General features: G+C 39.7%; 11 protein-coding genes across 11 annotated transcripts; 4 read left to right on the top strand and 7 right to left on the bottom strand.

Annotated features, from left to right (window-relative positions):
* Positions 1-169: 169 nt before the first annotated feature.
* On the bottom strand, positions 170-5,479 carry SAPINGB_P002587 (uncharacterized protein; the record flags this gene model as incomplete). Its single annotated transcript, XM_031997305.1, has 2 exons — positions 170-4,956; positions 5,011-5,479. The coding sequence occupies 2 exons, from the start codon at positions 5,477-5,479 to the stop codon at positions 170-172; spliced, it is 5,256 nt and encodes a 1,751-aa protein (XP_031853196.1).
* A 745-nt stretch (positions 5,480-6,224) lies between these two features.
* SAPINGB_P002586 (uncharacterized protein) lies at positions 6,225-7,435 on the bottom strand (the record flags this gene model as incomplete). Its single annotated transcript, XM_031997304.1, has 3 exons — positions 6,225-6,489; positions 6,760-6,885; positions 7,278-7,435. The coding sequence occupies 3 exons, from the start codon at positions 7,433-7,435 to the stop codon at positions 6,225-6,227; spliced, it is 549 nt and encodes a 182-aa protein (XP_031853195.1).
* A 632-nt stretch (positions 7,436-8,067) lies between these two features.
* Positions 8,068-8,361, top strand: SAPINGB_P002585 (uncharacterized protein; the record flags this gene model as incomplete). Its single annotated transcript, XM_031997303.1, has 1 exon — positions 8,068-8,361. One exon carries the CDS (start codon positions 8,068-8,070, stop codon positions 8,359-8,361), a length of 294 nt encoding a protein of 97 aa, XP_031853194.1.
* A 3,631-nt stretch (positions 8,362-11,992) lies between these two features.
* Positions 11,993-14,080, top strand: SAPINGB_P002584 (uncharacterized protein; the record flags this gene model as incomplete). Its single annotated transcript, XM_031997302.1, has 1 exon — positions 11,993-14,080. The coding sequence occupies one exon, from the start codon at positions 11,993-11,995 to the stop codon at positions 14,078-14,080; it is 2,088 nt and encodes a 695-aa protein (XP_031853193.1).
* Positions 14,081-16,398: 2,318 nt separating this feature from the next.
* SAPINGB_P002583 (uncharacterized protein) lies at positions 16,399-17,931 on the bottom strand (the record flags this gene model as incomplete). The annotated part of the gene is made up of 4 exons (XM_031997301.1): positions 16,399-16,422; positions 16,542-16,985; positions 17,175-17,535; positions 17,594-17,931. The coding sequence occupies 4 exons, from the start codon at positions 17,929-17,931 to the stop codon at positions 16,399-16,401; spliced, it is 1,167 nt and encodes a 388-aa protein (XP_031853192.1).
* A 147-nt stretch (positions 17,932-18,078) lies between these two features.
* SAPINGB_P002582 (uncharacterized protein) lies at positions 18,079-18,885 on the bottom strand (the record flags this gene model as incomplete). Its single annotated transcript, XM_031997300.1, has 1 exon — positions 18,079-18,885. The coding sequence occupies one exon, from the start codon at positions 18,883-18,885 to the stop codon at positions 18,079-18,081; it is 807 nt and encodes a 268-aa protein (XP_031853191.1).
* A 430-nt stretch (positions 18,886-19,315) lies between these two features.
* SAPINGB_P002581 (uncharacterized protein) lies at positions 19,316-19,717 on the bottom strand (the record flags this gene model as incomplete). Its single annotated transcript, XM_031997299.1, has 2 exons — positions 19,316-19,569; positions 19,651-19,717. The coding sequence occupies 2 exons, from the start codon at positions 19,715-19,717 to the stop codon at positions 19,316-19,318; spliced, it is 321 nt and encodes a 106-aa protein (XP_031853190.1).
* Positions 19,718-20,144: 427 nt separating this feature from the next.
* On the bottom strand, positions 20,145-21,443 carry SAPINGB_P002580 (uncharacterized protein; the record flags this gene model as incomplete). Its single annotated transcript, XM_031997298.1, has 1 exon — positions 20,145-21,443. The coding sequence occupies one exon, from the start codon at positions 21,441-21,443 to the stop codon at positions 20,145-20,147; it is 1,299 nt and encodes a 432-aa protein (XP_031853189.1).
* A 224-nt stretch (positions 21,444-21,667) lies between these two features.
* SAPINGB_P002579 (uncharacterized protein) lies at positions 21,668-23,041 on the bottom strand (the record flags this gene model as incomplete). Its single annotated transcript, XM_031997297.1, has 1 exon — positions 21,668-23,041. The coding sequence occupies one exon, from the start codon at positions 23,039-23,041 to the stop codon at positions 21,668-21,670; it is 1,374 nt and encodes a 457-aa protein (XP_031853188.1).
* A 330-nt stretch (positions 23,042-23,371) lies between these two features.
* SAPINGB_P002578 (uncharacterized protein) lies at positions 23,372-24,673 on the top strand (the record flags this gene model as incomplete). The annotated part of the gene is made up of 1 exon (XM_031997296.1): positions 23,372-24,673. One exon carries the CDS (start codon positions 23,372-23,374, stop codon positions 24,671-24,673), a length of 1,302 nt encoding a protein of 433 aa, XP_031853187.1.
* Positions 24,674-24,933: 260 nt separating this feature from the next.
* SAPINGB_P002577 (uncharacterized protein) lies at positions 24,934-26,520 on the top strand (the record flags this gene model as incomplete). The annotated part of the gene is made up of 2 exons (XM_031997295.1): positions 24,934-25,102; positions 25,208-26,520. 2 exons carry the CDS (start codon positions 24,934-24,936, stop codon positions 26,518-26,520), a joined length of 1,482 nt encoding a protein of 493 aa, XP_031853186.1.
* Positions 26,521-26,558: the final 38 nt, after the last annotated feature.

Here is a 26,558-nt window from a genome sequence, read left to right as displayed (position 1 = left end):
ATAATAAAAATTAGTATATATAATTCATTAATTTCATCAGATATTTAAATTAAAAACTTATAAATCAGTGAGTTACTTTAAAGAAAAAAAAAATCTTTAAAGTCATTTCGTCGTTAAAATCATCATCATCATCATCATTCATTCATTTTTTTTTTTTAGTTCTATTATTTTAGTCATCAGATTTAGGACTTGGAAGTGAGTTTTTAGCATATTCCAGCGATTCTTTACTATTCTTCAACTCGATATTAAATTCTGACTTTGTTTTAGGCAAAAGTTGATCAGGCTTAAGAACTTCAACCGCCATTACTGGAGGTCGTTCAACTCGACGTGTACCATGGTATCCTCCATCCACCAAGTTTTGAAATCCAGCATCATCATAAAGTGAATTGTTGTCATCTCCATCTTCATCCATATTATTTACCTCTAAATCCAACTCAACATCTTTGGGAGCTTGGTCTTCAGGATTAAGAATAACAAATTGGCGGTCAATTTCACTTGTCAAATCTTCCTGCGCACTGCCATCCATACTGCTACTGCCACCGCTGCCCCGGTCACGAGTAAGGTTTCCAGCGGATGCTGTTGTGGGACCAAGTTCACCAGAGAACGGAGTTTGGTCAAGGCCGCCTTGGTTGCTGCCCACACTGCTGTGACCACTGTCGTTTGATTCGTTGCTATTGATGCTACTGCTGCTTCTGTGGCCGATGAAACCACTCCTAAACCGTGCTTTTGAAGCCATGTTGGTACCCTCTTCAGCAGAGCTAGGAAGCTCAGAGGTGCTGGAAAATTCACTCCCAGTTCCGCAAACGCTACTGCCAAAATTGCTGACGACACTACTCCCAAGACTCCCGCTACCACCCCCAAGGGAGCGCCCAACTCCTGGAAAGCGCTTGGCCAAAAGCCGTTTTTCCTCTTCAGCGGGGTCAATGTGGGCGTCCAATGAGGAATTGCTATCTTGATTAGCTTCCCGTTCAGCTTCAATAGTTGTAAAAATTTCACTCATATGCTCACCTCCTAAAGGAGAGGAGCCACGCCGACGGTAAAAGAGCAGATAAGCACTACCGGAAATGGCCTCCTCAGGGTTGGCCTCCGTGACTCGACTATCATCAAAGTAGTACCACTTGTCGTCGGCAAAGTTTTTGACATAGGCTGTATAATGGCCGCCATGAACAGAGCCAAAATGGTTGTCAACAGCGAAAAGATCATAAACCAAGTTCTTGTCCTCTTCGTCAACAGAAATCGATTCAGGAGGTGTATCAAGAAATCTGCTGTTAGTTTTTGTTTCTGTAATGCGGTGGCTCATGTCAAGACCAGTGATTGGGAAGTTGATCGTATCGTTAATTTTTTCGCGCCAACTAGAGAACCGCTTAAGATGAATGATGAAAACATCTGGTGTTTTCCACAACTCCAAAGTTTTAGATGCACGCTTAAAGCCTTCGCAGTTAGTGCAATACCACAAATCATCTTCTCCAAGAACTTCCGTCTTATAAAACTGATCTAAACAATCGTCAAGAGTGGCACCCTTAACACGCATAACTTCACGGGCCTCTCTTCGCTTTTGAATCTCTTGAGAAACAACTTCGACAAACAATCTAGGGAGGTTTTTCTCGTCAAACAAAGAATCATAACGAGATTGATCAATCTCAATAGCAACAAGAGCCGAGGGGCTGACGATAAGTTTATTATCAGGATCAAAATCAGTGTCACGAATAAAGTCTGGAACTCGCGAAGAAAAACGAGAGTAATTATTGTTGTAACCATATCGGTTATGCTGATAGTTTCTGTTAATTTTTGTAGGTGCGTAGCGATTTGTATGGTGGTAAATCTTATTAGTAGAGGGGGGAGAAGGAGGGGAAAGAGAAGACCCATAATGATCGTCTCCAGATGCTTGGTCGTCGTTAACAATTATAACTGGACGGTTATTATTAGTATTTTCATTTTCAAGAGGCCCGTTAAATGACAAAGATGAAACAGAAGAAGTATCAGAATCAGGTAAACCAGATAAATTTAAAGCATCAAAATCATCATTTTCTTTAGCTGGTTCCTCAGAAGCTTTTTCTTCAAATTCCTCATCATTCCCACTTCCTCCAGGAAGACCTCCTCTGTAATTTGAAGATGGGAGCTGCTTGGGCTTGGGGAAATTGTTATCTTCTTCGTAGCTTGAGGCAGGGTCGCTGTTAGCGATTGGATCTTCAGGAGTCATTTTACCTGCATATTGAAGATTAGATGAGCTGCTGTGAGTAGGTAGTCTCCCAACATCATCAGAGTTTTTATCATAGCTGGACTGACTCTCTTCGTCATTCTCTGCTTGATTACTTGATGAATCTTCATTGGCATTGGGATTTTCAATTGGAGTGTAATCAGCACGGCTAGGAAGAGGAGGTGGTGAGTTTTTAGTAAACTGAGAACTGTAATCATCTCCCATAAAGTTGGTGACAGCATTTTCGTAAGCAGGAAGATCATCAAGCGAATCATCATCTTGTTCCATATTAGGTTCTTGATAATTGTTGTAGTTGGCATATTCCTGCTGTCTTCGCTCTTCCTCTTGTCGCTGTAACTCCCTTTGTCTTGCACCCAAAGAAACATTGGTTGATATTTCTTCGACTCGCTCAAGAAACGTACAGCGAGTATCAGTAGGCCCTCCAGTATATGGAATGTCATGATTATATTTAGAGGAGTAGCAAATATGTGGAGTTAAGATGCTCATAACTGATTTCCAGTTCAAAGTTCCATCACTAATTCGCTCAATTGCTGCATCGAAAAAGTCGGAAGTAGAATATTGTGATAGTTTTGCCAAAATTTTTTGAATAATGATGGAAGGGTTTTCAGCATCAGATTGAGTCAAAGTAATGTAGTATGGGAATGGGGCTTTGCGGCTTTGGCCATCTGCTGAGATAAAAAGATAGACAGGAATAACAAAAGGTATATCATCATCTTCCTCCTCTTCTTCTTTCTCTTCTTCATCTTCATTATTGAGGACTTCTGTATATCGATCAAGAGGAGCATCTGCTTCGTAAACATATATGGTATCGTAAGTTGTTATTTGGTCGTTAACATTACCATCTTTGATGTTTTTGTAAATATGCTTGTCTAAAATGTCAGCAAAATGAAGAGCTCTAGGGTCGACGCCCGTATTATCAGCAATAAACTTTCGTAAATGGTTCATTGTGGCGCTAGGATCAAGTTCCACAGCCAGTTTAATTGGGCTACTGTTTTTGGGGAAAACAAGCATATCTTTACTCCAGTATTCGTTTGATGGTAGAGGGAGGGTCAAGTCCATGAATGGATCAAATGTAATACTTGTAAGATGGCACGTCGGGCAAACCAAAGTAGATTTGTAAAGGCCGACAAATAAGTCTAATATTACTGAGTCATTGCGAAGCTTGTGTAAACGCCAACACTCTTCAGCAAGTTGTGCTATTTCCTCTGGGCTATGAGAACCATGTTTTTTCAAATCAGGTTTTTCAGTAAGAGGTTTTTTCAAAACTCTGTTTAAATCTTCATGAAGGCCATCAAGCAAATAGGACAAAAATTCTTGGGTGTCTTGTTGTTGATAACCTGCAAATGCAGAATTGAGTCTACCGACGATTGTTTTAAAAGGTCGGCATGCATATGAAGAGCCCGAACGTTCTTCTCCAAATAAATGTTCCAAAAGATCACCAAAAGCCTCTGCAATTTTTCCATTATAGCCGATTGGATTTGTTCGATTGATCTCGCGTTTGAAATAACCCGAAAGAAAATAGTTTACCAATTCTGGAACATGAGTTAAACATTGAAGTGCAGAGTTCATATAGCAAGTATTGCCCAAATTATTAAGACCAATTGTTCCGATTGGGGCGGAATATTGGTTTCGATAAGAATAAGATTGTGTAATTTTTTGTCGTGATGGTGGTGGAGCTGGAGGGACTGTTGCTATATTTTCAGAACTGTTGTCATCATCATCTTCTTCTTCTTCTTCTTCCCCTTCTTCTTCTTCAACTTTTTCTTCTTGGTTATCTCCTTCTTGTTTTTTGCTTTCTTCAGGTTCTAAATCTTTCTTGGTTTCGTCCAAGGCATAAGGTGGCGGTAAATTGCGACGTGGTGGAAGAGGAGGCTTGATTTGTTCTGAGGGCCATGGAGAAGTATTATCACTAATTTCCTTGACCTCCAAAATGATGAATGAGAATCTGTCAAGGCTTGAATTAGAAATTGCTTCATTAGGATCTAAAGTAATGGAATGCAGGTTGGAGGTCATAGCTTTGAATGGATATTGAGCGAGTGGCGTATCTTGTTTCATAATTCTGAGGGTGTCTGGAGTATTGACAACACCCCAAATGCGAATCTGTTCAAACAATATGTTTTGAGGAAGGGAATAGAGTGAGAAAATAGCCTTGTAAAAATCGCTTCCTATAGAAGAGTTGGAAATGACAATTTTGGTATTTGGAGAAGCAGAGAGTGCGAGACGAGTAAAGATTTTTGTGTAAACGGTAAGTGGGAAAAAATCAAATTCTAAAGGTTCAGTTTTGATGACTTGACGAGGAAGAGAAAAGTAATCAAATCCATCTTTTCCTTCTGGGTTATACCATTGGACGAGATTATCCCAAGCCGGCTTGGGAAGAGGCACATATTTAGACAATGTTGCTGAAAATAGTCGTCGAGTTGAAGTATTAACAACGTCTAAATTTCCAAAAGTTTCAGCAAACTCGTCGTTTGAATAATCTGCAAAAGATTCAACCCAAGCGGCAGATACTAGGTATAGGATATCTCCAACAGCAGGTCGGATACATGCGCTTTGGTATTTAATATAGTTGACGCGCCCTTTACGTGAAATAATTTTGACTGGATTACTAGAGAGATCAATTTCCAAATCAGTATAAGGCATGCTAAGGTCTTCATCATCTGAATTTTGTTCTGGAACTGGAGGGATTGCCGAAATAGAAGATACACTAGAGTTATGATGCGAATGAAAGTTATGGTGGTCTAAAAAAAAATGTCAGATAAAATAATGGAAATAACAAAAAAAAAAATTTTTACCATTTGAACGAGTTCTTGTAGATGTAATAGGAGATGACTGTTGAAAAGCTGCTCCAGTTGATGCGTTTGATTGAGGCCGTGGAGAAAAATCCATATCTGAAACTAGTCGTTTATTGTTACTTGAGGAAATCCCGACACTGCTAGACTGGCTATTGGGGCTGAAGTTACTATTGTTTTGTTCTTCTTCTTCTTCTTCTTCCTCCATTGGAGAGTCAATTTCTGTATTTGGGAGAGTTATGGGAGTTTTTACATGAGAATATGCACTGTTGCTAATGTCGGTGGTATTATTAGAAGAGTTACAGGAACTGTTAGTAGAGCTGCTGGGATCTGAAGTATCTTCAGCTGAAGAGGGTTCAGTATGTGCAAAAGAGTCGAGAGGAGACATAATGGTAGATATAGGTTGATCTAAAATGTCGGAAGTAATGTCATGGTGAATTGGTTCAGTAGGCGAATTTTCTGCAGGAATCATTTGCAAACTGTGGCGACAATGTCAAGTGAGGTGTGTAAAAAGCTTATGATTGCACGAGCGGCAATGCAAGTGATTTAATTAACAATTTTTATAATAGAAAAATTGTAGAAAATATTAAATAATAATAAAATAGTAAATAATAAAATAATCAAAGATAATTTTTAAAATAAGAATTCGTGTTTAAATGATAAGATTAATCGTTTTTTTTTTTGATATAAAATTGTATTGATTGATGGTTTGATGTGATTATTATTTATATTTGTTGTTTGTTGTTTGTTGTTTAAAAGGAGTAAAAAAAAAAATTGATTAATTAATTTGGGTTACAAATTTTGTTACAAAAAAAGGTATACGACTTGTAACTAAAAAAAAAAAACAATAATAAAATAAACCTAACCCTTTGATCTGATTGAACATAATTATGTTCACATTATAATGTATGTTGATTATACGTGATAAAGATGATGATAACCATTTTACAAGTAACAAGAAATAAATAAATGTCGTGTTCTCTGGGTAAATTGGTTGTATTTGAATTATAAGTTATAGTTGTTGATTAAGGTTAATAGTCTACATATATGATTAGTCCCAGGTTCCATCTGCTTAGTTCAATCTCTCGTACCTTTGATCTTAAGATAGACTCAGTTCCTCTTGATCGTTGTCTTGTTCTGCTATGCTAATGGTGGTGGTAGGGGTGGTAGTGATGACTCTTCATCACTGGTTATGTTGCCACTCGGCCCACATAACCCTAACCACTCATGTCACGGAGCTCAGAGGCACTCCATGGCATCACCCCCGGGTTTTCCAGGCTCCGAAGGAGCTTGGATAACGGTTCTTGCGACCTAGCATCCACAGCAACTGCTTCAGCCCAAATTCCGTCTTGGGCTCCCTCACTGTAAATATCCTCAACGTCGCCACCCCTGCTCACCGGCCACAGCTTTTCCACATTCACTTTCTGGCCATGAAGTGTCCCGGGATGCTCAGCCAAACTTTCCAAACCATAACCCTGCTCGCTAATCACCTTAGCCACCTTGTAAGGTCCAATTCACTTCGGCCTGAGCGCTCGCAAACCTTTTTTTGGCTTGATGCTGCCGTCAACCCAGACTAAATCGCCTTCCACAAACTTCATTTGTGTTCTTTTCTCGTTGAAAGTCTTTTCATTGACTCCAGCCGCCTTTTCCAGCCTTTTCCTTATTTCGCCTCACACTTTCTGCTCATTTAAGTCCAGTGCCATGTTTCTCGCTCGCTTGGCGCTTTTCAAAATCGCATTATCGAACACTAACACAACCTCATGACCCTTCATCTCTGTGTCCGGAGAGAAGCCCGTTACGCTGTGAACCATAGCATTGAACCACGCCTCAACTTTTGGTAGCACCTCAACCCAGCTACTCTCGTTCTCAGTGAACTTCCTAAAGTAAGTCTTGATTGACAGAATCACCCTTTCCGTGCCACCATTCGATTGTGGGTGATATGTGGTCGTCTTCGCTCGCGTCACCTCATTTCTCTCACTAGCTCTGTCGAAATCGCCTGCGAACTGCAGGCCCCGGTCTGTGATAATAACCACCGGCAAGCCGACTGGGAGGCTTGCCGCGTCCACGAATCTCCACCATGTATTCTACCCGCCAGCCCCAATGGCGGTTTTTTGTGTGGATTAAGTTGCTGGCACGTCAAGCATTGAGCCACTATGGTCCTCACATCTTCCACCATTCTGGGCCATCGGTATGAGACTGCCAAAATCGCCATTGTGGCTTTTGCTCCAGCATTTCCTCCCATTGGTGCTGTGTGTGCCAATTTGACTAACGCTCTGATTAGTTCCTTAGCACTTGGTGGAATTCTTACTCTTCCCCAATTAGCAAGCAGTACATCCTTTTCAATTGCCCACTCCGTCTCGCCTGGTCCCGGCCTCTTCTTCTTCACTCCCTCATAAGTTGGGTATCCTGCGTAGCTTCCAATGAGCATATTGTGGAGCTCCTCAAGGAGCCCTGATGCTTTGTTGGCTGGCGCTTGCCAAAGATGCTTGACTTCTGAATCCCTGTAAACTTGCCAGAGCGCGTCCCTCTGCCTGTGGCTCTTTGTTGTTATTGCTCCTGCTGTAATTGTAAATGTTGGGACCTTCGTGAGTTGGCCTTCTTCGTCAATCAGATTTGGTGAGAATTCCTCTCTTTGAGACCACCGTCTCGACAGCAAGTCTGCTACGGCGTTCTCCCCCCCCTAACATAGGAAATCGTAAATGAGTATTGAGACAATAATTCCAGCCAGTTGTACTGCCTGGCCACAGTTAGTTTAGTTCCTTTCAGGAACTCCAACGCCCTGTGATCCGCCCAAACCTCGAATTTGCGCCTATACAGGAAGCAATGAAAACTCTTTACCGCCTTAACCACAGCCATGAGTTCCAGGTCATAATCCTTGTACCTCGTTTCTGGCCCCGTATTGCGATGGCTGTAATAGCCGATCACTTTTTTTCCCACTTTCTCATCTATCTGAAACAACACTGCCCCCACACTGAGGGCAGATGCATCAGTTTGTAACACTGTTCGCAATGCAGGATCAAAGATCCACAAGTATGAACCATCCGAAAGTATCCCCTTCAGATGTTCAAACTCCTTCTGCGCTTCAGCCGTCCACGAAATACCTTTCTTAACACGGTAGGAACCATCACCGGTCTTGGAATTACTCTCTGCATTCGCACTAGATTTAGCGGTTACCAATACACACCGTATTGCCTCTGTGACCCCTGCAAAGTTCATGACCGATCTCCGGAACCAATTCGCCATCCCCACTATGCGCTCCACTTGCTTCACAGTCTTCGGGATGGCCAAATCCGCAAATGCGTTGACGTGCTTGGGCAGCCGGAATATTTTACTTTCACAAATTCTGTACCCTAGGTATTCGAAGTCTGTCACCGCAAACTGACATTTCTTCGGATTTGCTCTCAGCCTATATTCCTCTAGCCGCCCCAACACGCCCTTAACGACTTGTATATGGCTCAGTGTGGACCCACTGGTATAAATTACCACGTCGTCAATGTACACCAAACAATTGACTCCCACAAAACCTTCTAGAATCTGATGTGGATATCTCTGCCAGTATGCTTTCAATCTTTATCAAATCTATAGGCTGTGGTTTAACGTGTTAGTTAAGCTCGCTCAGGTCTGCAATCATCCGCAGATCCCCATTTTTCTTTCTTAAACACATCAATGGGAACACGTATGGAGTCGGTGGATCTGGCTTTGAGAGCTCCCCCTCTTCCACCATCCGATCCAATTGACTCCCACACTCGTCCCAAAGTGCTTCCGACACTCTGCAGCCTATCGGTAGATCCGGAACTCACCTTTCGTCCCAACCTTTGGTGGGGATTACATTCCTGCCATCCCGCACCTGCTGATTGACTTTCACGTGGTACCGCATCATCTAGTCATTCCCCTGCCTCACCTCGGTTTTTTTTTTTTGTATAACATGCTCCGTTCCGTTTCGGCAAATTTTGCACTGTCTAACTTACCCCGTCTACAGGTCAGTGGAATAATTCATTGACTGCTAAGCTGGGTAAATTGGTTGTATTTGAATTATAAGTTATAGTTGTTGATTAAGGGTAATATAGTATACATATATTATTAGTCCCAGGTTCCATCAGCTTAGTTCAATCTCTCGTACCTTTGATCTTAAGATAGACTCAGTCCCTCTTGATCGTTGTCTTGTTCTGCTATGCTGATGGTGGTGGTAGTGGTGGTAGTAGTGATGAAGAGTTATCACTGGTTATGTTTCCACTTAGCCCACATAACCCTAACCACTCATGTCACGGGGCCCAGAGGCACTCCATGACAATAAATAAATAAAGTCCCAACTGAGCTTCAAATAGAAAAAAAAAAAGTGTCAGAAAAAAAAAAGCCTGTTATACCATTTAAATTAACTATTTAAAGATATTTTAAAATGATGTGATCTCTGTGTTTATTAGTTTTATATACAATATATATCATTAGTGAGTGCACTGTTAAATTAATATGAGGCCTCTTTTATCTAAACATTTGTAGTGAGGCTTCTTTACCTGGATGCCACAAGATTAGTTCAAAAATATATACCAATGAACTGTATGCATTTTTATTTATGAATAATTTTATTTAAATAGATAATAAAAAAAAAAAAAGATAAATTGATTTTAAGTAAACTGGATTTGATTTTATTTATTCGACCAGTTATTTATGAACTAGGTACAATGTTTAATGATTTTAAAGCTTTTAAAGCTCTTGAAGCTTTAATTAAAAACTAATCAAAAAAAAAAAAAAAAAAAAATCACGTTTCATACAGTCAACAGCAGAATGAATATAAAAAATTTTATGAAAAATAAAAAAAAAAAATTTATAAAAAATTTATAACCGTTACTTATGAGGATTCTAAAAGTTTTTGAGGTTGGAACAATTGGAAAAAAAAAAATTACATTTTGAGGCTTTGCTAATTTGGTCTTCAAGTATTTAGCAATTTGCAAATTGTGGATATTAATAAAAAAAAAAAAAAAAAACAGGTCAGTTGGACTAAAAGAAAAAAAAAATTCTTCTTTAAAAAAAAAATATATAAATTCCCATTAAAATCCTCTAATTAGAATAAAAAAAATAATAATAATAATAAAAAGAAAAAAAGTTTTAAACAAACAAATCAACAATGGGATCGTTTAAAAAGGGTGTTCAGAAACAATTCAATATTAAGTTTGCATCTTCAGATACAACTAAACCCTTTCGTGTTGGTCCTACAGTTCAATACAAAAGTAAAAAAGAGGAAGAAAAGAAAAAAAAGAAAAAAGAATCAATGAAAATTGTTCGCAATACAAGCTTTTTAGATATTCTTGTAGCAGGACTTTTTATCTTATTGATTATTGTAGCTGCTACAATGCCAGTTGACGACTCATATGCCTGTAAATTTTTCAAAGGGGTAATTTTGTTTTTTTAGTGATTTCTTTTATATATATTGTTTGAAATTGATTTAAACTAACACAAGAAATAGTTTTGCCGGCCTCCGTCAAAGTTTAGTCTCTACGGTTGGGTCGTGATATTTGGTATAGTAGTTTTAATTATTTCCATTTTTGTTGGACGTTGGTTCGTTACAGGGGTGTCAAAACATGCAACAGATGTAGGAGTTATAGGGAACCTGATAAGATATGGTAAAGATTTATGGGATGGTATGTTAACAAGTCATGTTTTTTTTTGTATATTTCAATCTTTTTTTTTTTTTTTACTAATGCAATTAAATATAGGTTTGGGTTTACCTAAATTATTTTTCTTTTAATTTCTTGGTATTATTCCGACAATAATCATTCTTTGTTATTTACTATGGTTATTCCTTGGAAAGGAAATCAAATATATATCCTTTAGTAAAGTGACAATCGGTACTTGAAATAAACATTAAACTTTTTGGTCGGGTTTTCGGAATATTTTCGGTGACAATGCAAGATACTATATATATATATATATATAGTTGGTTGAAGCTCCGGTGTCAAGTAAAATACCGTGAATATATAATTATATATTTATAAATATGTAAATTTAAATTTAAATTTAAATAAAAAAAAATGCGGGGAGCAAAAATTTTTCATTTTCATTTTCATTTTCAATTTTCAATTTTTTTTTTTTTTTTCTAACTCGGCGACTCAAACGGCATCCTTTCCAGAAAAATCCCGGACATTTAATGGTCACCTTTCGGTATTTTGTAAATAAAACCAAGACCCGAAGTCTTTTTCCCTCCACCGGTGCTTTTCTAACCCAAAAGTGGGGAAGATCCCCCGCAGGGTCCGACCGGACGGCTTTGAGCGGGAATCCGGAAATAGTTTTTTATATATATAATAAATTATTTATATAATATAAATATATATATATAAATATGTTTGTGTGTACTATATGAACTTTCCCCTTCCCCTATTAAACTTAATAAAAATAAAATCACCCCCACATTTCGCCGTTCAAAGCTCCGACCGACCCACCGCCGTCACCGCCGTCACTGCAGTCACCGCAAGCCAGTGCCTTTTGTCCTCCAAGAAAGTCCCGTGACCACAAAAAAAATTAAAAAATAAATAAAATAAATAAAAAAAGAAGAAGAACTCCGCACCTTTAAAAATTCCGTTGTGTTTTTTTTTTATTATTATTTCAATTAATTTATATTTACATTGGTTTGTTTGGGTTTTGTTGGCCGGTAGAGATCCGTGAGCGTGTAAAGTAACTCTGGGCTTAAGAACCGGAACTTATAATTTAATCGTGTATATATATGTATATATGTAAGGTAGAAGAAAAATATGAAGAGGAGGGGTCAAAACAAGCCTTACCTAAATATAATGAAATAATAATGAAATACCCCACACTTTATTTAAACCTTTCTATATAAAATCAGACCAAAATGTCCCTTTAAAAGTCTGAGTTTATTCTTTCCATTTTAATTCATTCATCTTTTTATTTATTTATTTATTTATATATACTCATAAATCTATAACCAGAAAAAAAAAAAAAAAAATCTTTTATATCCATCCATCCATCCAACATGTCACAATCTTCTATAGTAGCAAAACCTCTACGATCTCTTTATATCGCCAACCGTGGTGAAATCGTTCACCGCATCTCTCGCACTGCATCTCGTATGGGTATCGATACAACTACAGTCTACACTACCCCAGATGCTCAGTTACCTTCTGCAACTTCTGCCTTTACTAATCTCAGTCTTGGAGATGCTACCTCCGGATACATTGATATTGACCGAGTCGTCGCCACTGCCAAAAATGCTGGATGTGATTCAATCCACCCAGGATACGGATTCTTGTCAGAAAATGCCACTTTTGCTCGCAAAGTCCGTGAAGCTGGACTTATCTTTGTGGGACCTCCACAAGGCGCCATTGAATCCATGGGTGCCAAGTCAACCTCAAAAGAAATCATGATTGCTGCTAATGTCCCTGTCGTCCCAGGTTACCATGGTTCAAACCAAGATGCTGCCTTTTTACTCGAGCAAGCAAAGGAAATCGGCTTCCCTGTTCTTATCAAGGCTATTCTCGGTGGTGGAGGTAAAGGTATGCGTATTGTTCAATCCGCTGAAGAGTTCCCCGCTGCCTTGGCTTCCGCAAAATCAGAGGCAAAGTCTTCCTTTGGTGATGAAAATGTTCTTGTGGAAAAATACATTAGAACCCCACGTCACATTGAAGTTCAAGTCTTTGCTGATAAGTACGGAAATGTTGTGGCCCTAGGTGAGCGTGACTGTTCCGTTCAAAGACGTCACCAAAAGGTTCTTGAAGAATCTCCAGCCCCTGGTCTTGATGAAGATACACGCCAAAATCTTTGGGAAAAGGCACGGCTAGCTGCACGAGCCGTTGGTTACGAAGGAGCTGGTACCGTTGAGTTTATCTTTGATAACGATTCAGGTGACTTTTACTTTATGGAAATGAACACTCGTTTACAAGTCGAACACCCAGTCACTGAAGCAGTAACCAATACCGATCTGGTCGAATGGCAATTACTTGTTGCTGCAGGATTCCCCCTACCTAAGACTCAGGAAGAAGTTGAAATCACTGGTCATGCAATTGAAGCTCGTATTTACTGCGAAGATGCCTTTAAAGACTTCTTGCCATCCTCTGGAAAGATTGTTCACATGCAAGTCCCTACCACTGGTGATCCTCGTCTTGACATTACTTTCAAGCAAAATTCAACCGTATCTCCATTGTACGATCCTATGATTGGCAAGCTTATTGTGAATGGCGAATCACGCGATGAAGCTCTACGTAAACTACGCCGTGGTCTTCAAGAGTTTGAAATCGTTGGACCTGTTACCAATATTGAATTTGTTAAGCGTATTGTTGAACATGAAGGATTTGCCGGTGATGATCCATCAGCTTTGGAAACTGGCTTTATTTCTAAAAATAAAAAAGTTCTGACTGCTCCAGAACAAGTCCCTGATGAGGTTTACGCCCAAGCTGCTCTGGCTCAAATTGCCGGTCGTGCAACTCCTCTTGATGCATTTTCACGGTTTTCTGGTGCTTTTAACTCTTGGTCTGTGGCTCAAGTACGTTCCTTTGAGTTTATTGATACTCGTGACGAAAAATCTTTGGTTTCAGTTAAGACATTGCAAACAGGACCCCACTCATTCCGCGTGATTGTTAGTAGTCCACTCGATACTGAACCCCGTGAACCCCTTGAAGTTAAAAGTGTTTACTTTGCTGACTCCAATGCTGTTACATCAGGTCCCTCCCGCAAGCTGCACATACAATTTTCCACAGGCCAATACGTCAACACAGTGGTTGCTGCCCCAGCGCAATCAACGGGTGGTTCAGTGCATGTCTTTCACCGCGGAACACATTACTCTATTGCCCAACCTTCACCAGCTTGGCTGCAAACAGCACTTGGTGTCAAAGAGACTAAGAATAGTGTGGTTGCTCCCATGCCCTGTAAAGTTGTGCGACTGGCACCAGGGACCACAGTTGGCAGCAAGGTTGAGAAGGATGATGAGTTACTTGTGATTGAAAGTATGAAAATGGAAACTGTGATTCGGGCACCACATGCAGGAATAGTGAAGCGAGTAGCACATGAAGCTGGAGATATCGTCAAGCAAGGCACACTTCTTGTTGAGTTTGAAGAGGAAGAGTAAATTTAAAGAATAGAATTAATTTAAAGATATAAAAAGTTGAAAAATAATAATAAAGATTAAAAAAAAACCCCTCATACAAGGGAGTTAGAATGCATTAAAAAAAATTAATGATTATTATATTGATCTACTTTAAACACAATTGATTTAGTTGAAAACGAATAAAGTGAGTAAGGCTCAGCAACTTTTGTTTTCAAATATACAAGCTATTTGAGTTCACCATTGTAGAAAGAAAGAAGAAAAAAAAAAAAAGAAAACCGTTTAGGCTCACTTCAGGTTAGGGTTTTAACAATCACAAACCGTCTTCTTTAATCATTGTTAAAATGTCTAAAACCAACAACCAACAGTTAAGAACGAAACATAATAATTAAGGTCATTACTGTTAGAGTCACAAAGTATTTACTTTGTTATTAAAATTTATGATTCAATTTACTGGAATTGTTAGAAGAAGAAAAAAAAATATAAATAAGGCTGTTGTTTTGCAAATAAGACATAATTTTTTTTTTATCAAAATAAAAAGCTGAGTTTAACAAGGATCAGATTTTTTATTTAAATAGAAACATCTTATTTGGTCACAACATTTTAAATGTGTACAATAAAAGTAAACAAAATCACTTCTTTTTTTTCTTTATTTTTCTTTTTCTTATTTTTTTTTCCCATCATATTTTAGTATTCATTTATATTGCATATCATCCAAGTATTATAAAAAGAGTTATCAAAAGGAGACCTAACCTCTTTCTTCCCAATAAAGTCGACCCAGTTCAAAATTAGTTTTAAAAAAATAAAATTCTTGAGTGAAAAAAAAAAACAAATCTCACATTATTTCATTAAATCTGAAATTAATGGAAAACAGTAGAATACTTGATCAAGAAGCTTTAAACCCTGGACAGCCTCGAAACATTATTAACAATGCTGGAAAGCCAAGTGAAAATGAAATTACTCAATATAAAATAAAAAATTCACTTTCAACTACCTTAAAATCAAATCCCTATTTTAAACCACTCAAATCTTTCCAAATTGAAATAAATATGAATGATTTGGACTCCCAAACTTTTACTGAGCCTAAGATTTTAAAAAATAATTCTTTTGAAATATCATCATCATCATCACAAAAACTTTCAATTATTTTTAATGAGTCCAGGAGTTGGAAAATTGAACCTATTCTCCCAACAATTAGCAAGAAACCTCAAAGTGGAGTTACCAAAAGTATCAGTCCTAAACTAAGTATTCCCATTAAACCAGAACCCATTCTTCCAGTTATACCCCCCCCAAAAAATGTCTTGAAAAAAGTATTAGAAATCATTCCTGAATTTAAAGAAAAGAAATTAAAATCTCCTCGTAAACAATTAAAATTCAAACATTTACCTGAAAAGAATTCCAAGCTTTGGGAAATTGAACTCAAAAAACAAATAAAACTACCTCATGAAGAAAACAGAAATTTTAACCAAATCATAAATAAATATGTGAAGGATCAAATGAGCACATACAATTATGATGAATGTTATGTTAGTTTTGGTGAAGCTGAAAAGTTTTATTCTTTAAACAAATGGAACAGTATTAAGAATTTGACTATTTATATGCCTACTGGAATACCCTTAACAGCTGCTCTTTACAAAAACTCATTTGATGTTTTTAAAAAAAGAATAGACCAATATTTCAAGACAGTACAAACATTAAACATGTGGCAGTTTTACAAGGAACGGTTGGTATTAGTTTGCAGTGAGGAATTAAAATTAGGGAAACCAGGTAATGGATATGATAAATCACGAAAGTATATTGATAAAATGATGAGACAAACGGAATTGTCAATTAAATCAAAAGTTGGTCTGGCAAGAGAAGCTCGAAGAACTTGCGAACATATAAAAATGCAAGTTGAAAAAATACAAGAATTCATAATTTGTTAAGAGTAGATGACTGTAAATGCAATTTTTTTTTTCTTAAATGTTTGTTAAACCTTTATTTGAAGCACTTTTTGAGTATCTACTGTAAAAATATAAGCCATGTTTGCGACGTGAGCACTCGATAACAATATGTGAAATCTTTCTCTCATAAATTGTACTATATTTATGCTTCTTTGTGCTATTGCCAAATCAGTTCCAGTTATACTTCTAGTCATATTTGGACAAGAAGATGAAAAACAACTAGATTCTGGAATATCAAGTGTGGCTCCAAAAATATCATAAGGTGATACCCGTACCCATTCAATGCGAAGAAAAAGCAATGAGTTTAAAAACTGTGGAGAATATTTGGAGTTACGGATAATGGATTGTGGTGGCTGATCTGGCGTTAAACGTGAAGGACTGTGAACTGAAAATCGAAGTTTAAACTGAGGTTTGGATGGAATTCTGTTTGTTCGAGTGTTATACATGGAGTTTATAAAATAAGTCAAATGTTTGATTTTCAATGTTGGAGAAGCCGTGCTTGCTGGAAGAGTTAATGTCGATAATGAAGGGTGATTACATACATGACTAAGAACAGCTTTAACAAGATTAGATTTAGGTGACTCGTGTGTTGCTAAGTAAAAGTGAGCAGCTTTTAGATGAGTTAGTTTAGCCAAGAGTGGGAAAAAAAATTCCGGGAAGCTACTGGAGACATTAGTACCAATAGAGGTGGCCCTTAGATGAAGCCGTTCAAGAGTGACTTCCAGAGATGGCTGTGACAAGAATTTTGTCAAAAGTTGATGGTCTTCAAATGTAATGTTTTGAATTGCCAGGTTCTTTAATTTTGGCATTGATAGCTCGCTTAAATTTTGTATTTCAGAAAGTGAAGTTGTAAGGTGAAGACTGGTAATATTGTTTAGGTTGCAAACAGAGCTGAGTACCTTGTTTTTGGGACACACTAGGAGATCTGGTAAAAAATCAAGGTAAGGTAAATTAGGGATATACCCATCACCATTAGCACAAAGTATCTTTAGAGTCTGATTAGAATACGGGTCATTTAAGTTGATGTTGTGGGGTCGCACGAAATGATGAGTTTGTGGTGCGGCGTGCATTGATCCCTTTGCATGTATTTCGCAGACATTTGTGCAGAAGGTCAAGAATTGTGATGATGTAGAATAAGGTGCATCCCCATTAAAAAAAAATGTTAGAAAATATACATTTTTAAGGAAGCTTGGATCAAAACTTGGGGGTTCAATTGAGTCAAAAATACAAAGATGAAGTTGGATTTTTGGGGTGGAAGAGCCGCGTAATTGCATGTTTCGAGCTGCTGTTTTTGTAGCTAAATGAAACTGACTCGCACTGTTTGGGCTAATGGATTTTGTGTGGATCCTAAGACGAAAGTATTTTAAAGCAGGAGTCCAATTTGCATTAAAAAAACTGGCAATTTCATTAAGAGAATAGGAATAAACTGTTGAACCAGGTGTACGATTAAAAGCAGAGGATTCAGTAGAGACGCTGAGATATGTGACATTGCTAAGAATTTCAAGAGGAATATCTGTGAGATCAGAATATACATTACTTTTATAATTAGATTTAGATTTCATGGAAAAAGGTACAAAAAAAAAAGTAAACTTACTGAAAGAAAAAGGTATCTTGTTTGTAGACAAGTCTAGATGAAGTATAACTCAGTGGGTACGTTTTCTCAAGCTCTATTTTTTTGTAAATGATGGAATGAGCAGCGCGACGAAGATTACGACAAACGTTGACAATTGGCTTTAAAGGCGATAAATTGAAAATGATTTGGGATTTTGAGCCAGTGTACCAAGAAGACCATTCAAAAGTTTCAATGTCTTCAATAAATTGACGTGGCAATGGCTCACAATGTAAAGATTCATCTTCAACAAGCAATTGAACTAGAATTAACTCCAAGAGTTCCAAAGGAAGCCTTGCAAGAATACCCTGTAATTTAGCCATTATGCCATAAAAATTAATGGTAAAAAAGAAAGAAAGAAAAGTCTTTCAGAAATGTTTATTTTTATGATTTTTTTTTGATTTGTTTTGTTTAAACTATATTATACTTTATTATTTTTAGCACATACACGTTAACCGCTTGTTCCAAATCTACTCGTCCTGGGTGCCGTATCCCTTGATACCTCCAGCAAAATTCCAGTTCATATTTTCAGGTCGCACGTTCTTGTCAAACTTGACACCGTCAGCAGTAATTGTAGCGACGCTGTACTTATCAAGTGACCGCGCGTCTCTGTAAAAAAGCACCTTCATGCATGTATCAATCATCTTGCGAGCCTCTTCCTCGGTAACCTTTTCCACATCCTTTTCGTCATCGACAAGTTGGCGCAGCAGAGGAACCGCAAGGTATGCGCCAAAACCAGTGGCCAGGGTGGGGGCCGAGTAAGTAACACCGCGAAGATCGACAGTCGAGAGGAAGGGTTCCTTTGTGACTGGGTCGACGCCTGCAACGACAATGGCGTTCCAGAGGGGGTTCATGCGCGAACGGCGGTTGTACATGATGTTAGAAATATAATGGAAGACGTTAGAGGCCGTCAGCTCCAAGCCATCATTATCATAGTTGTCATTTATTTCCAGCTGCTCCAAAACTCGCTGAAGGTACTGGTAGTCGGAGATATCACCGCCAACACCAACAACCGTGTCGCGGCCTACAGGCAGCAATCTCTCAACATCGGTGAACCGTGCAAGCGAGCCGTAGGAAGCAAGATTATCTGCAGCAATGATGACGCCCTTGTTGAACTTAATGGCGATGACTGAGGTACCGGTGACGATAGGAGCTTGGGTATTTGTAGTGGGGATGTTTGCAGCGGCAGCAGCATCACTGGCTTCATGGATTCGTTTATCGTATGAACCATAAATGTCATCGCGAGGGCGGCCCCAGTTTGTTTGAAAATGATCCATTGTGTGTGTGTTGTTTGTGTATAGTTGTTGTTGTTAGTATTAATGTAGATATATTTGATAGAATGTGGAATGGCGGGAGGGTTTTTGATGTTTTCAAGCGGTGGCAAAATGATAGTTTAGAAAGAAGAAAAAAAAATAGGCAATTGGGATTATTGGAGATTTAAGATCACGTGAGTATCACATGATTATGTTTTTTTTTTTACGTTAACCGGAACAATTTCAACATTCAATTGGGGGGATTAATTTTTTGTTGTTAAATTAATTAAATAATTAATTAAATAATTAAATATTAAATATATTCAACGGGCTTTAATTTTTTTTATAATATTATTATCATCATTATTATTCTTAAATACATACAACAAAAAAAAAAAACACACAGACAAGTTTATATCAAAAAAAGATTCATATCACATATTCCGCATTCCAATTAGAACAAGACGGAAGCACCACCCTCGTTAATGTTTTCAATTTCAGCATCGCTAAGGGTCTTGAAACGGAAACGCGCAGGCAGGTCCTTAATGGCCGCATACTCACCAGGAGCAGGAGGAGTATATTTCAGAGCAGTAGCTGTAGAGCCGGAAGAGGCAGCAATGCCAGCAGAAGGAGTGAAAGAAGAGAATGAAGGAGGAAGCTTTCCTGTTGGTGACATTGGATGAGGTCTCGGGGTATGGTCAATGTTGACTATATTAAGTGTGCGTGTGGGGTTAGTAATGTATAGATTAAAATATAGATTTTCATGTTGTAGCATATATTTGAACTTACCAGGAACGGTGCGCTTCCCGAGAAAGTGAATAAGAGGAGTTCTAAGAGTAACAGATGTTGGCTTCATTGTATAACTTTGCGATTGAATCTACTGAATAAGGTAGTAATCCTTTTTTTTGAGAGGGAAAAGTGGTCGATTGATTTGATATATATATATATATATATATATACAGGTGTCTGTTTGTTAAAAAATGACCGAAGGGAGGCTTTTTTATTTGACGCGGAAATTTAAAGGGAAAAAAAAAAAAATAAAAAAAAAAAAAAAAAGTTTGGCTGCATTTTCATTGGGGACGAGCACTTTCTTTCAAAGCACTTACCCTAACCCTAAAACGGATAGATGGTCCCGTATTTAAACTAACATTGGAATCTGATTTACTTAAATTAAAACACATGGATTCAAAAGTTCCGAGAGAATCATTTGTGTCGTTCAAAAGATGACGATAGTAATGTTTTATGTACACAAAAAAGTATTATATCTACAAAAAAATTGGCCTTTATCGCAGAATGGCATGGTATCGCTTACCACGGAACCCATAAAGCTGCTGATTAAACTCATACACTTCACGAGGGTTCAGGTCATTAACCTCCCACTTAAGCGATCCAAAAATATTAGGCGTGGGTTCCATGAGCACATCCAGTTCGTCGGAATATTTGCTCATAAGCCACTCCCAATCGCGGCGCATGTCGGCCTCGTGGAAACCAGTCGCAAACACAGCACACTTGGATTCAAGCAGACCAGGAATAGACTTCTCCCACTGATCCATGGCCTCTGGGGCACCCAAACCAGGGTGGAACAGGAAAAACATGTCAAGATAAGGATCATAAGGGAACAAATCCTTGGCCTCATGCAGCACGTGGAAATAATCCGTGTAGTAAGTGAAAATCATGCGGTTATCGATGCGGTGCGAAATTTTCGTATCACTCTTAACATAGCGATTGCGAGTATTGTCATAGTAAGCCTCAGGCCCCACAAACACAAGCTCAAATTCAGTATAGGGAAGCAGGTATGAGAGCTGCTTCCATACATGGGCTGGAAGTTGAGACTCTGAGCGTGCACCAAGCAAAAAGAAGCGCACAGGACGATCCTGCCACGACTTGGTGCGATCCTTGGGCCACAGAGTGTAGCGCATTGCGGCAAGAGACTTGAGACCTTCAAGGGTAATGGGTCCCTTGGGACTCAGATTATAGGGAGAGTACTCAGCCAGCAAACTGGCCATTGTCACAGGGTACGTAAGCATCTTGGTGACAGCAGCAAGATTGAACTCATTATCCATGGAGTAAAACTCGCGTGTGTAGAAAAACGTGTCCCAGTTAAGATAATTGACCACAGCATCACGGTATTGGACACCAGGGAAATCAAACTCAGGGAATGCTCGACCAGAACGCAAATCATGTTCATACATATTGGCTTTTTTAAGAAGTTCCGGAAGTTCCGACTCGTGGTAATACTTGTCTTGTTCCCAAGCTTCACGCGAGTGGTGAGTAGGAATACCAGACTTGGGACACGTGTAGTCAATGTTGAGACCCGTCATAGGGCACTTGGCATGAGACTTGATGAAAGCTGCACGGGCCTGCAACTCTTGTGATGGGGACTGGTCCCACGGGTGGAACCGGTTCTTCTCAGTGGGGTAATCGGGTGGCAGTGGGGGGTCCATACCAAGCGTGGTACGCAGCATTGTAAGGAAGCTCTCCTTAGGAGGAGCAGTAGAATAAGAGTACCTCTTTCCAAAACTCTGAGCCACAGACCGAGCAGCAGCCACCCGGGCCCTAGCCAAACACGCAGCATTCATCATGGTTGGTTGTTTGGTTTATTGGGTTTGTTTGTGTTTGTGTTGTTGTTTTTATTATTATTGTTGGAGTTGATGGTAGGGAGATAAATTGGTGGTGGTGGCAGAGAATTTTTTTTTTTTTTTTTTTTTTTTTGTGTTCTGGAAAATTTTTGTTACACACGCGGAAAACCCATTGGACAGGCCTTTGCGCTTTACCCGGCCTTTGCAAACCCCATTGTCCCGAATGCTTATAAAACACCGACCTCCGCTACGGCCCGGAGCCATTGGAACATTTGCGGGACTCGTCCGCGGATTGTTTTTGCCAAAGCCCCAATTTTTGTTTTCGGCAAGTTGGGGATTTCTTCAAGGGCCTCTGATAATAAGTCCAGTAATTGTTCCACCCGCCGGGTGTGTGCTAGCCGAATCATTGCTTCGGTCCCCAACGCGTCGCCTGCATTTATGGTAGAAGCTCGTGTATCAATGGCTTGGTTTCCACCCTCAATAATGTCAATGATGTTGTTTCTAGGGGTATGCTTAACTTCGGGTCTATCTTGTCCAAATTCTGCAACGGCTGCCATCAAATTGCTCGAGTCAGCAAACATGGCACGCGAAACGTCATAATACCCATATAAAACGCGTCGAAGGGCATTTACAACGACTTCTGGTGTCATTCTGCACTCCTGTACTAGCCAATATTCCTTCTTTGAATTTTCTGACAAAACAAATCCTTCGGTTTGTTGTACGGCGCGTAGTAAACGAGCAACTCGAACGTACTCTGGTGAGTAAAATAGAGAAATATTTGTAATTACAAACTCGTAAAAATCCACAATTCCGTCACCATGAAGATCATACATATTGAAATATATACTCTCCAAGTACTCGTCTCCAGTTGAAGCCGTAGGGAGCATTAATACAAATGTCTTACGCGAAACACCAGGGAGAATAGGTAGTTGATTATTATCAGCAGTATCGCGTACAAACCAATATATAAAGGCCTTTTTGAGAGACACGCTCTTATCACGAAAGGTATATTCACATACACTGGTAAGTTGCATGGAGGTATCTGCCATGAGAGTAAACGAGTGGAAAAGACCCTCGCATTCATGTGACGGCATGGCAGTTCCTACGACAAGGTCCTTGAAAACCATAGGAGACAAGTCTGCAAAAGTATGAGTGCGCCGGAATTCAGATGGAGCAGCTAATGGCCACTGCGGAAGAAACCGTTTATCATGAGAAGAAATGTTAAATGGGAAATATTGAGACATTTGAATGATGGTAACGTGTGAGCGATCGTGATCCAAGATGGCTTCGCAAGTTGCACATAGTGCATTGTAATTGCATTGTGGGCACCGGTAAATTGGGTGTGTCACAATGGAGTTCCCACATTTTGAGCAAATGATGTTTCTATCTACTCTGTTCCGTATAAATTGTCGAGATGATTGCACAAGAGCATCGTAAAGATCTATTCTAGATGAATGTTTCTTGTTATCATTATTATCATTATCTTGGTCGTTATTATTAGAATCTACCGAATCAAGCAGCCAGCTCTCAAAATATGGGACCATAATATGTCCCGTTATAACAAGGGTTAACGAGACCGCGTAGAACTTGAGCGAGAACATTGATCATAATTGATTGAAAGCTTCTCGCGGAGAGGGTAGGTGGTTTTAAATGGTGATGGTGGTGGTGGTGGTGGTGGTGGCGGCGGCGGCGGGGTGGGGCGGGGTGGAGTATTTTTTTAAATTTAAATTTAAATTTAAATTAATTTAAATTAATTTAATAACTGTCAGGGTTAGGGGTAAAAATAACTTTTGTTAAACCTTTCCACCACAGCACCGCCATTTTGGCCCAATCCACTTCTCAGCTTTTTATTTTATTTATTTATTTTTATTTTTTATATTTTTATTTTTATTTTTGCCAGACCTTTTTGCTTCATCAACAACAAACACACCATGAACGGCTCGTCTCGTGTCGAGGTCGACGACATCATGGCCCAGATCCGGGGCCGTCTTGGGTCTCAATGGGACCGTTATCGAGTGGTCATCACGCATTTCTTGACTGGCCGCTTGACCCGCTCTGAACTCCAAGAAGAACTCCAAGTATTACTTCCAGACGCGTCTGCAATCCGTCTCCACAATAAGTTTTTATTGGCAAATCTCACCAATGCTCTCCAGGACGGGCCCGGCGCCGGCCGCTACCTATCAGGATGGGGGAACCGTGGAGGACGTGGTGCAGCAGGCGAAGACGATCCCTATGGTGTGCAGGCTGCAGATGGCCAATTCACCAAGCTCAAAGACGATATTATGGGACTCAGCGTACGCGAGCGTAAACGTATCAAGGCTATTGCCAAAGATCCACAACCTAAGGTAACGGTTCCACCTACGGTCATTGCGACACGACAAGCTCTTTTGCCCAAGATTCCATTATTACAAAACGGCCAGGGATCTACAGGGGGACCGAGCTCTTCTACATCGACTCCATCTGCAGCCAATACCACTGCCGAGGTCAAAGAAGAGTCTTCAGAAGACAAGACCAAAAAACCCAATGGGACATCTACACAATCAAACTCATCTGCTTCGACACCAGCCACTACTACAAATACGGCTGCTAATAGTAGTAGTACTACCAGTAATACTAATACTACTACTTCCAATACTACCCAGCAGTCTTTTACTGCGGATATAATGCATGCATATGATGCTAGCTTATCGACAGACACTTATGAATTACCTGATGCTGAAGCTCTCAGTATACGTATGTTGGGCGTATCATTGGAGCATGGGCTACTACAAGGCATCGATCCAGCTGCAGCGGAGGTGATGCTTGCTGGGTTGGAACATTATTTACGGGATCTTGTTCAGCAAGCGTTTGAACGGGTAAAGCGGCGGCGGGAGCTTGCGATACGTAACGAAAGTACCGGGGCCATTATGGTAAACGGCACAAGTTCACTGGGAGGTTCTGTGACTGGCGGAAGTAGTGCTGGGGTCTCTGTAGCAGGCGATCTTGCTGGCGACGCGGGCGGGTCCAGTGGGAATGGCATGATGCATGAGGACACTATTACGGTGGAGGATTTGGCGTGCATTATTGAGAGTGCTCCGACGTGCTTTGTTGAGGTCAATGGTCCGTTGTTTCGGATGAATGACTCGCTGCTAATGAATGATGATGAGTCGGATCCTGCGGTCACTGGAGCCACGGACATTGACGCGCTGCTGGACGGCATTCTGTGCGATCCTCGAAACACAATGGTTTTGTAGAAGTAGTAGTAGTAGGTAATTATGAATAAATAATAAAGAATTAATAATATAAAAGAGTGAAAAGTTCGCAATTTCACTGCATAATTGTGTGAATTATAGACATTTTTGTCTGTGGAATGCGTGGGTGGATGGAATACCAAAAAAAATATTTTTTTTTAATATTTTTTTTTTTTTTTTTTTAATTTTTAAACCGCCAACGTCTCCTTCGATTGCTTTTAGTTTCCATCTAAACTGAAATTCTTTTAAACAATAAACTAAACATGTCCTACAACGCTATACCTCATGACTCGCTCCAGCAAGTCGACCCGGTCCCGCTACCGGACCCGTTAGAAGGCAGCCAGCCTAGTGAAGGGGATACTTTCGACGAGTCTTCTTCAGGCGGTGCATCTTGGATATCCGCTGTTATTAACCTCCTCAATACAATTGTTGGTAAGTACTTTATTTATTTATTAATTTATTAGTTTTTTTTTTTTTTTTCTCTCTCCTATTTTCCCTATATATCATTTATAATCCTTTAGCTAATTAACTGTATAGGCGCTGGTATTCTGGCCATGCCATTTGCCATGAAACAAAATGGTATTCTGCTGGGCTCACTATTGATTCTGTTATCGGGCAGCGCGGCTGCTTCGGGTCTTTACCTACAAGGCCTGTGCTCATCATTTTTGCCGCGCGGAAAGGCATCCTTTTTTGCAGTTGCTCAAATCACATACCCATCTCTGTCGGTTGTTTTTGACCTGGCAATTGCCGTCAAATGCTTTGGCGTTGGCGTGTCATATCTCATCATTATTGAAGACCTGATGCCCCAGATTTCAGACTTTTTCGGATACTCAGGGGTTTTCCAAAGCCGTCTTTTTTGGCTCACCATAGCTATGGCCATCTCAGGACCTCTGTCGTTTCTGCGGAAACTAGACTCACTCAAATATACATCGCTGGTTGCCCTGCTGAGTGTTGGGTATCTGATTGTTCTTGTAGCTGTACGTTTCTTTATTGAACCTCTACCGCCAACAAGCGACATCAACTTTGTTTACCCACAAAGCTTTTCTTCAGTGCTGTCTGTTTTGCCTGTGCTAATTTTCGGTTTTACATGTCATCAAAATATGTTTTCTGCCGTTAATGAGCTGGGTGGTAAGCGTACCGAGTCTGTGTTTGTGACTATTGTCGCGTCATCTATCTACCCTGCGGCTGCCATGTACTTACTGGTTGGTATTGTTGGGTACTTGACATTTGGCTCGTCGGTGGGCGGCAATGTGATTGCTATGTACCCATACTCGCTCAGCACCATTGTAGGTCGGCTTGCAATTGTTGTTCTTGTATTGTTTTCATACCCGCTACAGGCTCACCCATGTCGTGCATCGGTTGCCAATGTGGTTCACTGGGTCATTTCTCGAGTGCGATCCGATAATGGAAGCTACTATTTTGCGACTTTGGAGCGTGAAGAGCCCGAGCTAGAGGTTGTATCTCAATATTCTGTACGGTCAGTGCATGTATCACATTTGAGCCTTGGGATGCACTTGGGCGTTACTTTAGTGATTATAATTTTCAGTTTCATTACGGCTTCTAAGGTGACTTCGCTGGAGGTCATGCTGGCTTTTGTTGGTTCTACAGGAAGCACGGCCATTTCGTTTATTCTGCCGGGACTTTTTGGTTATGCGTTGCTTAAGAAACTGGTACTCACAGGCTCAGCACCAGACTTTAACCGTAAGTTTTATGGCTCCGACGAACCGAGCGAACGCAGCAGTTATCTTAGTAAATCCCGGGTGATTAAGAACCTGGCGTTTGTGTTGTTTGTACTGGGTGTGTGTTTGATGGTTTTATGCCTCGGTATCAACCTGTGGCTGCGTTGGTAATTTAATTAGTATAGTAGTTAACTTACTCCCAGGTAATT

Source organism: Magnusiomyces paraingens (genome assembly GCF_902498895.1).
Source record: "Magnusiomyces paraingens strain CBS 517.90 genome assembly, contig: contig2, whole genome shotgun sequence".
NCBI classification, from domain to species: Eukaryota; Fungi; Ascomycota; class Dipodascomycetes; order Dipodascales; family Dipodascaceae; genus Magnusiomyces; species Magnusiomyces paraingens.
This window is presented reverse-complemented; position numbering and strand designations above follow the sequence as displayed.